This window comes from Gastrolobium bilobum, unplaced genomic scaffold (genome assembly GCF_033153095.1).
Source record: "Gastrolobium bilobum isolate Gb01-03AN ecotype WA unplaced genomic scaffold, APGP_CSIRO_Gbil_v1 utg1269, whole genome shotgun sequence".
NCBI lineage: Eukaryota > Viridiplantae > Streptophyta > Magnoliopsida > Fabales > Fabaceae > Gastrolobium > Gastrolobium bilobum.
Window position 1 is genome coordinate 418,427 of NW_026898540.1, and position 13,369 is coordinate 431,795.

A 13,369-nucleotide genomic window follows, 5' to 3' on the forward strand; every position below is an offset into this window, starting at 1 on the left:
ACGATACTTTTGCCTTGATTTATCTTTTCGCAGTTTGTGTTGCAGAAGAGCAAAGTGGTGATGATTGGTGAATCACCATGTGACGAATTGTGGCACGGAGACAGCTTTCCTCCTTTGGATGATGATTATTTTCGATTGATTTTTAACAAGTACTATTAATATAAAATTGAGTTCATTTTAAATTTTATATGTGAGCAAGAATTATATATATATATATATATATATATATATATATATATATATATATTTGGTACATCGAATTAACTATATATGATACCAAGCATAAGTATACTTAAGTTTATGTAAGCAATACTTGTTATCCTTTCATTTACGGATAAAGATGCAAGTGTGCAGTGTAAAATTATTAATTATACTACAAATAACAATCGTTGATTTTCGTCTATCAACGATTGAGATGAAAAATAAGAATTCTTAGTCTTACCGGTCATACTTTTTTTTTTTACTTTACACGTCAGCGATGTGACTGGAAAGAGAAAAAAAAAATAACTTTTCAGATTTACACAAAGTCTGACCAGTCAGACTTTGTGTAAATCACCTAAAGTATATATTTGTTTTTGCTTTATGTAAAACATCATTGACATTGTTATTGGCATGATCAAGTTCATTGAATCTTATTAAAAATTCGCCATATGCATCCAATTTTTTGTGGTGGGTTATTTAATTGTGTTAGGATCCTTTGACACCAAATTCTATCCGTTGATTTCCGTCAATCAATGGTTATCATTTATTGAGAATTAATATTAATTAATAAGTTTGATTCTCAATAAATGATAATAATTGATTGACGGAAATCAATTGTTAAGATTTAATCTCAAATTTTAAAATTTGACACCGGTGTCAAACGAATTATAAGCCGCCAGGAACAGATTCACAAAAGCAATTTGTTCAATCAATAGGTCAACTTCTCAACAAGACAAAATAAACTTTGAAAAAAAGAAAGCTAAAAAAAAGCTTGCAGCTCAAAGAACTAAGGACATAGTTTCAATCCAAAAAAAAAAAAAAAAGAACAAAGGACACTATTAACTTGATTATCATCGAGTCCAGTCTAATTAACTTGATTAATTAAAAACCACTAGGAACAGAATAAGAAAAAAAGAAAGAAAGAAAGCATTTTGTTCTATCAATAGGTCAACTTCTCAACAGGACAAAATAAACTTTGAGAAAAAGAAAAATATAAAGAGAGTTTCTGGTCAAAGGAACAAAGGACACTATTAAATAGATTATCAACTAGTGCAGTCTAATTAACTTGATCAATTAAAGATGCCATATTCTTACAATGACAATTAACAATATAGTTTAGGTGTAGAATTTATAAGTGGAGGAATCAGCAATAATATTCCTCAAGCCACCAACTGTGGATGTCAACATAATGCACACTCCAATATATATTGCAGCCTGGAAAAAAAAATAAAAATTTGAGGGTCAATGGCAACAGGAAACTACTATGAACTGTGATCATCTGGTTTTTGTATTCTTTTTATTTTAGACTGTTTCTTTGGTGCATTTCAAAAGAAAAGGTGCTAAAGTAAATAAATCATTACCCAATTGATGAACCAGTTGATGCTGAATCTCTTTGGCTTCTTGATTATCAGCCACATTATACTAGGAAGCTGAATCAATTGTAACACCAGATTATTATTGATCTTCTAGGTTTTGAATTAATTCTTGTAAATTTGGTAATTTAATATAATCATGAGGAAGTTGAGATGGTAAGAGAGAGACTTACAAAATATGAAGTGGGAGCAAAACCAAATCCACCAAAGAACCCAAGAAGATCACCAAAGAAAGGGAATGTAATCCCAATGAATAATGTAAAAGCTGTAACATTTTAACAAGTTCTAGTGAATTCAAGACTTTTCATGGAAAGAAAGAACAATTATCCTACCCCTTTCTCTGCTCTTTACAACTATAAGTTTATTTATTTTCAGTGATAGCATGGATGGTTTTGGACATCTCACCTACAAAAGAAGATCTAGCAACTAGTCTAAGTCTTAGTCCTGGAGGGAAGTTGAATCTTTTGATCATCATCCTCTCAATCAAGTCAAAAACAGGCATAGCATAAACCTGGAATCCATATTCTCTCCATTAATCAGGTCAGAAACAGGAATAACCTAATTTGGGGTAGCATATCTTTGTTTTGTATTCATACCTGGTAGCTACCAACAACATGAATGAATACCATTAAGTTAGCTGAGGCAATGAGCCATGCAGGTTTTTCAAGTGCCATAAGCACATTATCATCAACATCTCTTCCAAAGGCCCAATATCCTACAAGTGCAACTGGGAAATAGCATATAGCATTGATGAAATAGGCCCCAACAGCACCTTTCCACATTGGTATCTTTGATGGTTTCTCAGGAGTTGATGGAATTGTAGCTTGAATTTCAAGGACCACAGCATGGCCAGCAAATGCAAATGAAATTTGACCAAGTGCATTGAAAACTCGAAACAATAAGTCAGTTGTACTTGTTTGCTTGTAGGCATAGCTAACATTGTCGACTCTACCTTTAGCCAAAGGAGCCACCCAGGCTATGGTTGAATAGCTGCAACGAAAGCACCATGAGACTGAGTAAGGTAGTGTTTTTGAAGTAATAAGTCACTTTCCTTTTACCCCATCATGTTCTTGTTTTCACTTATCAAAAAATGGTTAAAGAAAAGAAAAGATGACCTGTGGTGTGTCATGGAAGTGGTGGCTCATTTCTCAGGCCTTTCAAAGTAGTATAATTTGGAACTATATATGATATCCATATAATTTGGAACTATGTTAGGCCTTGTAAATTGTGTAAATTCCAACTTAATTAGGAGCAGCTGGATTCAAAAAAATTAATGAATATCATATGATTATCTATTAAAAGTTTACTTTAATTAATCCAAACCATGTTCAAAGCAAAGATATTTTTCTGAAAGTAGAATTTTGTCCTCTGACAGCCGAGTTTTAAAAGCCATGTGACTCTGCTTCTTCACAAACACAAACAAAAGGGTGTATATTTATTGATATCTTTCTACCTTAATTTAGCCTGTCTATCAAATTCTGAGTTTCTGGGACAGGTTTTAATGCTTTGCACATGGATAAATTATTTTGTGAAGAATCCAAATTATATTTTTCCAAGGAATTTGCTTTATATGGATATAAAATGTCAAGATAGCTCAGCAAGTACTCAAAAACTCATAAATATTATTAGTCATGTTCAAAAGCTAGAGTTCAAGAAAAGTCTTAGACATGTGGAGATCATGAAGTACCTTAATGACATCACAGCTGCTGCTAAAGAAACACCAGCAACAGAATTGAAATTGGGAAGCTGAGACAGAAAGAAATGGATGGCACCAAAAATTAGAATCCAGTAGGATTGCTTGAGTTGTGTGCAATTGGTGCATGCAATCTCCATGAACTTCTTAAGGCACTTCCCTCCAGTGACCATGTAGACAATATCACATCCAACCTGGACAATCAATTGCTGAGGCAGCACAATCCATGGTCCAAGTTTTGGTCCAAAAGCATGTCTACCAAGATCAATATAACGATCAAAACGAGTTCCAGGAACACATTCATGGAGTTGGATCATTTGCCACATTGTGTTTAAGGTCAGGCACCAAGATAACAACAACATCAAGGTTCCTGGAACCCTGAAAAGAATAGAAAAAAAAAAGAGAGTCAATCTTTCAGCTACATATTGCTCAAGTTGTCACTTTTTGTGTTTTGTTAAAACCATAGTCTTAATGTTTACCATCCTAGATATGCCATGGCATAGGGCAAGCTGAGAACACCTGCACCTATCATGGCTGTCACAGTGTGGAATGTTGAGTACCACCATTTGGCCTCGCGAGAAGGACCATTGTCCACCCATTTTTGGTCTGATTGAACTTCCTGCAAGTGTAGAAGATGCAACAAGAATAAGACTCCTAATGTAACATGAAGAAATTGGTAAGGCAAAGAGGCTATAGACATAGACTAGTATAGATAGACTACATTGAAATTATTACCTTAGAAGGAGGAGAAGAAGTTGAGACCATTTTGACTTACAAAGAAGAGCAGACTTTGGATTTTGAAGTTATGGTCAAGGGTGTGCATATTTATATGAAGCGGTTCATGAAAGTTAAATACTTCATGTATTAATGATGAACATTTGGCCTTGTAAATGGATCTCATGACATGGAAATGTGAAAAAATCACAATAGATAAATTAACGGTGATGATTTTTTAATTATTCATTTCAACTTCTTTTTTTCTCTTTTCTTTTATTATCATTGATCCACTTTTGTATGATTATGATTTTCTCATATGGAATAAATCTTTAGTACATAAGATGTACCCAACTCGATACATCTTTTTTCCAAGAAGAAAAAACTTTTTCAACTTGATTTGAAAAAAATCAAAAGTATTAAAAAAAGTTTCAAAAAAAGATATATCGAGTTGTATGCATTTAATGCATCGAAGATTTGTCCCCCCACATAACCATATTATGTTTTATTTGAAACTGGGGAATCAACAGTTGTAAGAACAAATCCCTCTAGGCATAGGTGGCATGTGCTAAACCCACTAACATATCCAAGCGTGCAAGGAGTCATTTTGAGGTTTTCATCACTATCTGCTAACATTTTCCTCTGTAGGTAGTTCAAATCCTGGCCACCTACAATGTTGGAAACTTGTAGAGTAATAATATTTTTCTTTATGCTAAAAGAGAATAATTTCTTTTTGAAGGAACATCACCTAATTTAATTACTCTATGGGGGCACCAAGAAACTTCCCACTTTTTTAGTGGGGTAAGTGAACTGGTTTAATCAGATGATTACTTGTATGTGTAATTTGACGGATGATCAAATTGAAATGTGAATTTTACCCTGAACTATGGACCTCTCTCTGAAAAATTTGTTTAATTTTTGGAGTGGAATAATGATTCAAACGTTTTGCTGTGAGTGAAAGGGATCAAACCTTTAATCATTACACTTGTTGATTGTGGCCTAGTGAAGAACCATTTATTTCTGGTTAATGATTAAAGTGTTTTTATTAGGTGAAAGGTGACTGCTAGTGCTAGGAATCTCAAGTTTGGCATAGCAAAAAGAAAGAGTTAAAAATATTATCCTCATTGTTATTCCTATTAGCATATGTAGCACAAGATGTAGGTTACTTTTCTCTCATTTTCCTAATCCTACCCCTTTCTTCCCAAATCAATTTTATTTTTTTTATTTTTTAGTATATAAATTAATTTTATTTTACCTTGTTTTAAAGGTGAATTATAGTTTGGGACTTGGGCTACATAACTTTCTTACAAAAACTGAATTTGGGAAAGGAACAAACAAGCCTGAGTTTGTGACTTGTGACACCTGACGAATGCATGTGTATAGAACTAACCGACTGATATTAATGCCATTTATTTGATACACATTACCCCATGATTTTGCTCATACTAAAACTTAAACAAAAAAAAAAATACTAAAACTATTTTGGTTGATTTTTATTTTTTTTAGAAAAACTTATTTAATTATCTTAATTTTTTCTAAACATGTTTTTCAATTAAATAATTACTTTTTACCTTAAAATGTACAAACAAGCATGCCCTTATATAAACTGATAATTGCCATAATATACAAATTCCTTTCCGTTCATAACTGAAACAAGTACCTCATTCATTTCTAGTAAATAAGTTAATAAATGAAGCATAAATAGAAGAGACAACCAAAAAACGTAAGCTAGAGTCACTCACATATAATATAGATCAAATTCGAAGCTCGCAACTTCATCTTGTATGGGAGAAGTGAATTGAGAGCCACAAAGAATCAGATACCAAAAGAAAGTTTTTTCTTTAATTCTTCCTTTACTTATCTAACCTGGTTTAGTAATAAGTGCAAGTATCAAATGAATGGTGTAACTCAGTTGTCGTATGAGAGTTGAGCAGGTGGAGGTGAAAGCATGTATACAATCCTCTTCAGTATTATTTTTAGGAGGGGTTTAAAATCTTAATTCTGGACCCGCTCCAAATTGGACTAGTCGTGAAGCGATGAACTGATTGGAATATTAAAAAAAAAAAAAAAAGTAATAAGTGCATGCATGAAATTATAAACAACTAAGGGATTATGAAAGTATAGCAATCATGGTCTGAATAATCTAACTTAAATTATAGAGACAAAGAAGGAATTAATCCTTTATTCTTCTTTGTGAACCAGCCACTAACATGGCTTTAAATATACTCAACTTTTCTTTTGTTTTCTTTTTAGAGTGTGTGGAAGAAAATTCTAAAGAATGAGACATCATAAAACAAGGATTCTCCCTTTAGGCTTTCTTAATTGTCTAACAATTAAAAAATTACCAACATAGTTAAAGAGTTGTGACATTAGTTTATGGGTTTTATAAGAGTTATATTGTAGGAAAAGTGATTGTGTCATGTTATTGAGATTCATTTTTCATGCCTTAGTTTTTTTTTTTTTTTTTTTTTTGCTTCAAAAAATATGGACCCCACAAAATGTTGTATGTATAGAAAACTTTACCATGTCAAGTTAAAGGACAAACAAAAACCCCTTAATTTATAAAGAGAAAACAAAATAAGCGCGTCATTTACTCAATGATCAAATTTGGAACTAGAGATTAAAGCCTTCCTAAGCAACACAACCTAGAGACTAATTAATTTCATTAGGCCATAACACAGACACTTGAATTGACAATTTTTTAAATCAATAACCTGATATTGCAACTACAAATCAATATTTGACTCGAACAATTAGAAACAAAATATTGAAAAGAAACCTTATTTTATTTCTGCATAATTTTTGTACCTTTTTTTTTTTCCTTCTCCAAAAGGTTATTTCAATCGGTGATGCACAATTTTGTTTTAATGTCTATATATACTTTGATAAGGCAATAATTATGAATATATATTTGTAAAAAGTTATGTTATGTAATAAGCTGAAAACTAATCTATTGTTTTAAGAAAAAAAGGTTTACTCATAATAAATTATGATATAAATCCTTATTAGTAAAGATAATATTATTATTCAGCATCACATAATAACCCTAACATGTATTACTTCAATTACGGGCCATACTACCAAATTCTTAATCTAAGTGGGCTGATGAGTATTTGTTGTATAAGTAGACAAATGGTTAAATCTTTAAATTCTAACATGAATTAACTGATATATGAGTAAACTAACATAAATATCACTAACACAATTAAAAAATACTGACATGTTTAATAATAATAATAATTTTGTCCATTTCGTAGTAATAATAATAATAATAATAATTTTTTGTCCATTTCGTAATAGTAATAGCAGTAAAAATATTATAATACCAAGTAATTTGTTTTATAATCCAATATATAACTTTGATCATTACCAAACAATAACCTCATAGGTGCTATTATGAATGAATAATTTTAAACTCTAACAATTGGATGATTCTAATTAATCTCTCGTGAAAGAGAGGACAAGATATATATTGACCATATTTCTAGTCTTCCAATTACTCACATAGCCTTTGAAATAGATAAATCACATATCCACCACATGGTTGCTATACAAATCGCATTATGCTATCAAGATGCTTAATTTCTTTAGGGAGAGAAAAGAAGACAAACTCAAGCCATTATGTGGACTTAGTCGGGTCGAAATCATTTTTCGAGATTAGTGGCCCGTGGATCCGTATGTTTCAAACTCAATTCATAAGAACTATTATTTTCATAGGAAAGATATTCTTACTACTAAAATTTTTTACTACTAATTTATTACCTATCTAATCATCATTGAATCAAGGAGAGAGAAAGCTAAAAAGTTTTTGAAAAAAGAGAAAATGTTGATCCACTAGTGATTAGATAGGTAGTGAGTTGGTAGTAGAAGATTTTGGTAGTAAGAATATCCATCATCTTATTTTCATTAGTTTAGATCTTTGGAGCCACACCTGATATTAACCAACGCAATTTTTTGATCAGTGACTATTTATATATTTTTTTAAGTTAGAAGCTATTTATAAGTAGAAGTTAGACCAGATAGATTTTGAGAAAAGTTCTTATAATGAATTTTTTTTTTATATAATGAAAAAAAGAAGAAGCTAAAAGTCAAAAGTTTCAAGGATAGGCTTTTTTTTAAGCTTTTATCAACTTTTCTTGAATTGTGTTTTTTTTAAACGAAGAGCTATAGAGATAGAAAGAGTTTCTTGAAATATGTGCTTTAAAGTTAAAAAATTTATGTAATCACCAAACAACTTTTGAGCCTGTTTGGATCATTTTTTTTAAGCTAGAAGTTACTTATAAGCTAAAGCTAAAACAAAAGAGCTTGAAAAAAAAGCTAAAAGTTGTTTAGTAATTACATAAATATTTTAGCTTAAAAGCACATATTTCAAGAAAATTATCTCTCACAATCTCTATAACTCTTCATTTAAAAAAAAAAAATACACAATTCAAGAAAACATAGAAGAGCTTAAAAAAAAGCTCCTACTAGAAGCTTTTAGCTTTTAGCTTTTTTCTTCGAACCTGTCTCGATCCTCTTATTTTTAAGCTAAAAACTATTTATAAGCTAAAGATAAAAAAAAAAGCTTTAAAAAAATTATATGGAACCCATATTTTCTTTTTCTATCTCTTCTCTTCGTATGATGCCGCAAAAGCTATGTACATACACACACACACAAATTTATTTATTCTGTCGCTTGACGTCCAGCGATGACAAATGTGAAATATAAACTCATATATATATAGGATTTTCGTTTTATCCTTTAACATAACACAACAAACTTTCCTACTCTCACAACATTTTGTGGGGTCCACACTTTTTAAAACAAAAAAATAAATAAAAAATTAAGACACGCAAAACAAATCTCTATAACATTACACAATCACTTTTCCTACCACATAACTCTTATAAAACCCATATATATATATAACTTTAAGATGATGTTGGCGTTTCTGTTTGTAGGTATTGTGACACTGGGGACGGGGGCTGTTTGAAGTCCTGAATAACCCAAGTTTTAATGTCCCGATCAATATAGGATATTCACGTACAAAATTCAGGAGATTGTATGGGCTAAGTTTTAAAAGTTCACTCCTTAAGAGAATCAAATATAGTTGAAAAAGTTGATAAGGACCGACATGTTATTGTCACTTGCTATCTGCTTTCTTATTATAATATCTTTCTCACCACTTACAAATCAGCATATTCACAATTTGACCCAATATCATTTTTCCCTCTAAATTATAAGAAAGTATGTGAAATTTTAAATGATTAAAATGTTAATACACTTTAAGCATGATAATAGGACAGAGACATTATAAACAAAAGTACATGAATGTTATTATCAAACTGATTCCACAACCAACCAATTCCCTGCCTAAACTTTATATTAAATCAACTAATTCCATAAATTTAGCTAACTCATGAAGCCCCCTCCACCCATGTTTGTTGCTCCTTGTGATGAAACTTGTCCCTGAGAAACCAGTTGTGACCGCCCAGGACCTTGAACATAGGCTTGACCCATTCCTGCACCAACCATTTGTTGCTGCTGAGGAAGTTGTTGATGCTGCAGTTGCTGTAATTGTGGAAGCTGTTGCTGGGGCTGTAGTTGTGAGAGTTGTTGCTGTTGAAGTTGAGGGAGTTGCTGCTGTTGCTGCATTTGCGGCAGCTGCTGTTGCAGCTGGGAAAGCTGCTGTTGTTGGACCTGAGGAAGCTGTTGCTGTTGTTGTAGCTGAGGAAGTTGCTGCTGCTGCTGTTGTTGTAGCTGCTGCTGCTGCTGCTGCTGTTGTTGCTGCATGTGAGAAAGTTGCTGTTGTTGTTGCAATTGCGGAAGATGCTGCTGTTGTGATTGCATCTGCTGGTGCTGTTGCTGTTGCATTTGTTGCTGCTGCTGACTGGATAATTGTGGCTTAAATACAACCATATCCTGCTTGCATTCAAGGCTTCAAGTAAGTATGCAATGTATAATCGATCCACAGAATCATAAGAATCTCAAAAGTCAACAACTAAATATGTTACCCCAGGAAAAAGCATCCCAATCAAGCGGCAGGCTTTGTCAGAAACAGATAGTAGCAACGTCTGTGATGGTAATTGAATTACTGCACACTGAAATCAAAACAATAAATTCAGCGTCACATAAAATCCCTCCTGCAAAATATGAAATCAATGGTCCACAGGTATAGTGTAGACTTAAAATTTACAGGGGTATGACCTGACTGTCATTACAAGTAATTCTTCGGATGACAGTGTCACAGGAATCTAATTGCAGATAACAGAAAAATTGTGAAATATACTGATACAGACCAACCACTTTGATAGGGAACAACAGAACAAAAAGAAGAAAAGATAGTTCTATAGAAATGTATTTTGATATGAAGCAACAGTTTCAGTGTTTCAGTAAGGAAAATTACAATAACAGGAACAGTGAGTTCTATGGAAATTTACAGTAACTAATAATAAAAAATGCAGAAAGAAGAAAATGATAGTGTAGAGCAATTGGAGAGGCTCTACTCTCTCCCAAGTCCCAAGGACCAAGCAATATCCCAGATGATTCTCCTCCTCCCATCCCTCCACTACTTAATTAGCTTTTCCCTCCACTTCCCCCTTACAGTTTTCTGTTTTAGTACACTAACAACTCATTTGCTGACTCATCCAAATTGCTTCCCCTTAAGGAAAAGGGTGGTGTTGTATCAATACCCTTTTAAGCACCTTGTCCTCAAGATGCAGATTAGCGTTTGAGAACTTTATTCCGGGATCCCATTGCTTGAATTGAAGGGAGCCATGTATGTCCGAAGAATAATAAGGATCCCACTGTGTGAAAAGTATATGCCAATGGATTTCTAAAATATAAGAGCACCCACCAGGGTTCCACTCTGCTTCTGCACTTGAATCCATGTCTACGAGTTTGAAACCAGGTGTCTTTACTTTTGATTTCACAAAGCAAGTAACATGAGCTCCGATTATTATATTTCCACTAATATCATATTTCCACTAGCAGACACAACAGCCTCATTGAGTTGATGAAAAGCATTGCTGACAGTGGAAAAATTCCCTGCTCCAAACAGAATCATCTTCTAGTTCGCATAATCCAACAATGCCTGTTTTTGTTCTCCACCCCTTCCGAAAAAATCAAATGATCCATCATTCAAAATACCCTATTTATCTTCATTAATTATGAAAACTCTGTTTTGACATTGTTCCAAGATGTCAAAAGCATATTCCCAACAAAATCCCTCAAATTCCACCATAGTTTTAGGCCATGGAAACTAAAGAGTCTTCTTGAATTCCTCTTTGTTGAGATATATAGTCCCACATTGGTTGTATGTGCAACTAATGTGGAGTTTATAAGGCCTTGGACACTCCCACTCTTTGAGCTAGCTTTTGGGGTGGTGTATCCCAAGGTTCTTTACATGGTATCAGAGCCTCGCCGCCCCCCACTTTCTCTTGTGGACTTTCTTAACACAGGTAGGTTGGGCCTGTTGCATCTTCCACTCTTCAAGCCCAATGGGCTCTCGTATGAGGGGGCGTGTTGAGATATATAGTCCCACATTGGTTGTATGTGCAACTAATGTGGAGTTTATAAGGCCTTCGGCACTCTCACTCTTTGAGCTAGCTTTTGGGGTGGTGTATCCCAAGGTTCTTTACACTCTTCAACGAACAAATGCATTTTCCAAAATTGTTTTCTTTCTTCAACGTCAAAGGGCCAAGAGCACACCTCGATTCAATATTTGACTACCTCAGAGTTGCCAAGCTCACGCCATGCTTCAAGACAACCCCAAGATCTCCATGCTCCACTGCTCTCAATTTCCCTACTGGGTTCGTTGAAACAGATATCCACCTTCATAGAGTGACAAGAGGAGACAGAGTCAGAAAAATTGGCAAAACTGACTTGGTTAGTAACAAACTCCTCCCTGTTGCGTTGCATCTCCTCTAGCAAAGTTGATTTGACTTTTCGAAAAACTCCTTGGTATTTCGAGTGAGATGAACGCAAACCATCAACCCCAACCCCTTGATTTCTAGCATCGTAAATCTGGTTAGGGTTCCCAATTGTATGTGGGTTAATTAGCCCAAACATGAAGGATTTCGGGTCAAGTTCTAATCCAGGCTCGGGTCTTTGCGCAGTCATGGGTTGCAATTTACAAGCATCTGAATTAGCCCCTTTTTTTGTGAATTTACAGATTAATTGGTCAATGGGCTTGTAAGCCCAACTTGCATTTAAATCAGAAAGAGAAAGACTTTTACCCTTGGATTGGACTGGGATCAGAATGTCAGTCGGGTCAACCCATTGTTCTGTCTTCTTTCCTGACCTAGTTCGTCCCTCTCTCGTTTGTAATATTCGCGAAGACCTATCCTCTTCCACATGAGGGTTCACGTTCGGTGGAACAGATTCCGTTGATGGGTCAGCCACCTCTCTTCTTATGGTAGTGGTGTCGCCGATTCCTTTGCCTTCTTGATCTCCTTAACTATCTCTCTCATTGCGCTCCTTTCTTGCTCATGCTCCTCCATCGCAAAGCCTAGAGAACGGTTACCATCTTCTGCTATAATCACCGTTTTAAGTTTTCTTCGTCTCTTCTACAAAGTTTCTATTCATCTTCATTTCTGAACTAGGACGTTCCTTTTCTTCTTCCTCGTCGCAAAGATATAAATCTGGATTGTAATACGGTTGAAATTCATTTAGCATCGCCGTTGAGAGATCCCACCAACTTGCATTTGAATTTGACGCTCTCCAAAAAAGGTACCAAATGCGTGCATGTCTTTTCAGTCCCTTTGTCGCCTTTGATACTATGTAAAGAACCAATTTAACTCAAAAGCTTAAGCTGTTAGGTGAGGGTCTTTTTAATGGTTTATATTATAATCTAACGAAGTTAAGGGGCAACGAGACACCCTTAAAGATGCAAGAATTCTATTCCAATCACACACCAAACGACTGCATAAACTGCATAGTGCACACTGCCAAAAAATTGTCTCCTTTTTATGCCAAAAGCCTTTATAACAAAATATCCAAAACTACTAAAAAGTAAAGGGACACACCTAGAGGTCCCGAAAAATATATAAAAAACAAAAAACTCTTTACCTTTTCCTAACAACTCAAGCCTTTAGGTTAATTGACTCTTGACATGTTATGAAGATGAAAGATAGTGAGACAACTAAGAATGTCATGTGACTTATATTCTATGAGTGACAAGTGTTATTATTGTCATGAACCAACTATTCCAAAAGCTTAGGTTTTTTAAAAAATTTATATTATATAGAATACAGAATAGAATTACATAATTGGTCAAAACTAAAATTTAGTTCTTTTTACGAGCTTAATATGTTGATAAATGTGCGGACATAGAAATTCATTTCGGCCACCTATCACTCTATTGTGAAAGACTAAGTTTGCCCATTCTGCCATAAGTACCTCCTTATT

General features: G+C 33.9%; 2 protein-coding genes across 3 annotated transcripts in view; both read right to left on the minus strand.

Annotated features, from left to right (window-relative positions):
• Positions 1–1,193: 1,193 nt before the first annotated feature.
• Positions 1,194–4,142, minus strand: LOC133317262 (lysine histidine transporter-like 6). 2 transcript variants are annotated; one of them, XM_061519117.1, is made up of 8 exons: positions 4,003–4,142; positions 3,747–3,886; positions 3,262–3,645; positions 2,171–2,564; positions 1,980–2,085; positions 1,748–1,839; positions 1,563–1,631; positions 1,194–1,416 (listed from the first exon to the last, which is right to left on the minus strand). In XM_061519117.1, exons 1-8 carry the CDS (start codon positions 4,030–4,032, stop codon positions 1,318–1,320), a joined length of 1,314 nt encoding a protein of 437 aa, XP_061375101.1. In that variant the 5' UTR covers positions 4,033–4,142; the 3' UTR covers positions 1,194–1,317. The 2 variants fall into 2 exon arrangements, with proteins under 2 accessions (XP_061375101.1, XP_061375102.1); XM_061519118.1 differs by having other exon boundaries at positions 3,747–3,892.
• Positions 4,143–9,116: 4,974 nt separating this feature from the next.
• LOC133317255 (mediator of RNA polymerase II transcription subunit 25) overlaps positions 9,117–13,369 on the minus strand; it is a 42,606-nt gene continuing 38,353 nt past the window's right edge. The window contains exons 14-15 of the mRNA XM_061519106.1: positions 9,976–10,062; positions 9,117–9,883 (exon numbers count right to left, since the gene is read on the minus strand). Of these exons, the coding sequence (XP_061375090.1) occupies positions 9,374–9,883; positions 9,976–10,062 (597 nt within the window). The 3' untranslated portion in view covers positions 9,117–9,373. The remainder of the gene's footprint in view (positions 9,884–9,975; positions 10,063–13,369) is intronic.

What these genes read in the sequence shown, in the direction of transcription:
- LOC133317262 (XM_061519118.1), bottom strand. Translation starts at nt 4,032, where the DNA reads ATGGTCTCAACTTCTTCTCCTCCTTCTAAG. An exon ending in ATGTTGTTGGTAGCTACCAG is followed by an intron (nt 2,086 to 2,170) that starts GTATGAATACAA and finishes TATGGATTCCAG; the next exon opens with GTTTATGCTATGCCTGTTTT. An exon ending in TGCTAGATCTTCTTTTGTAG is followed by an intron (nt 1,840 to 1,979) that starts GTGAGATGTCCA and finishes AAAATGTTACAG; the next exon opens with CTTTTACATTATTCATTGGG.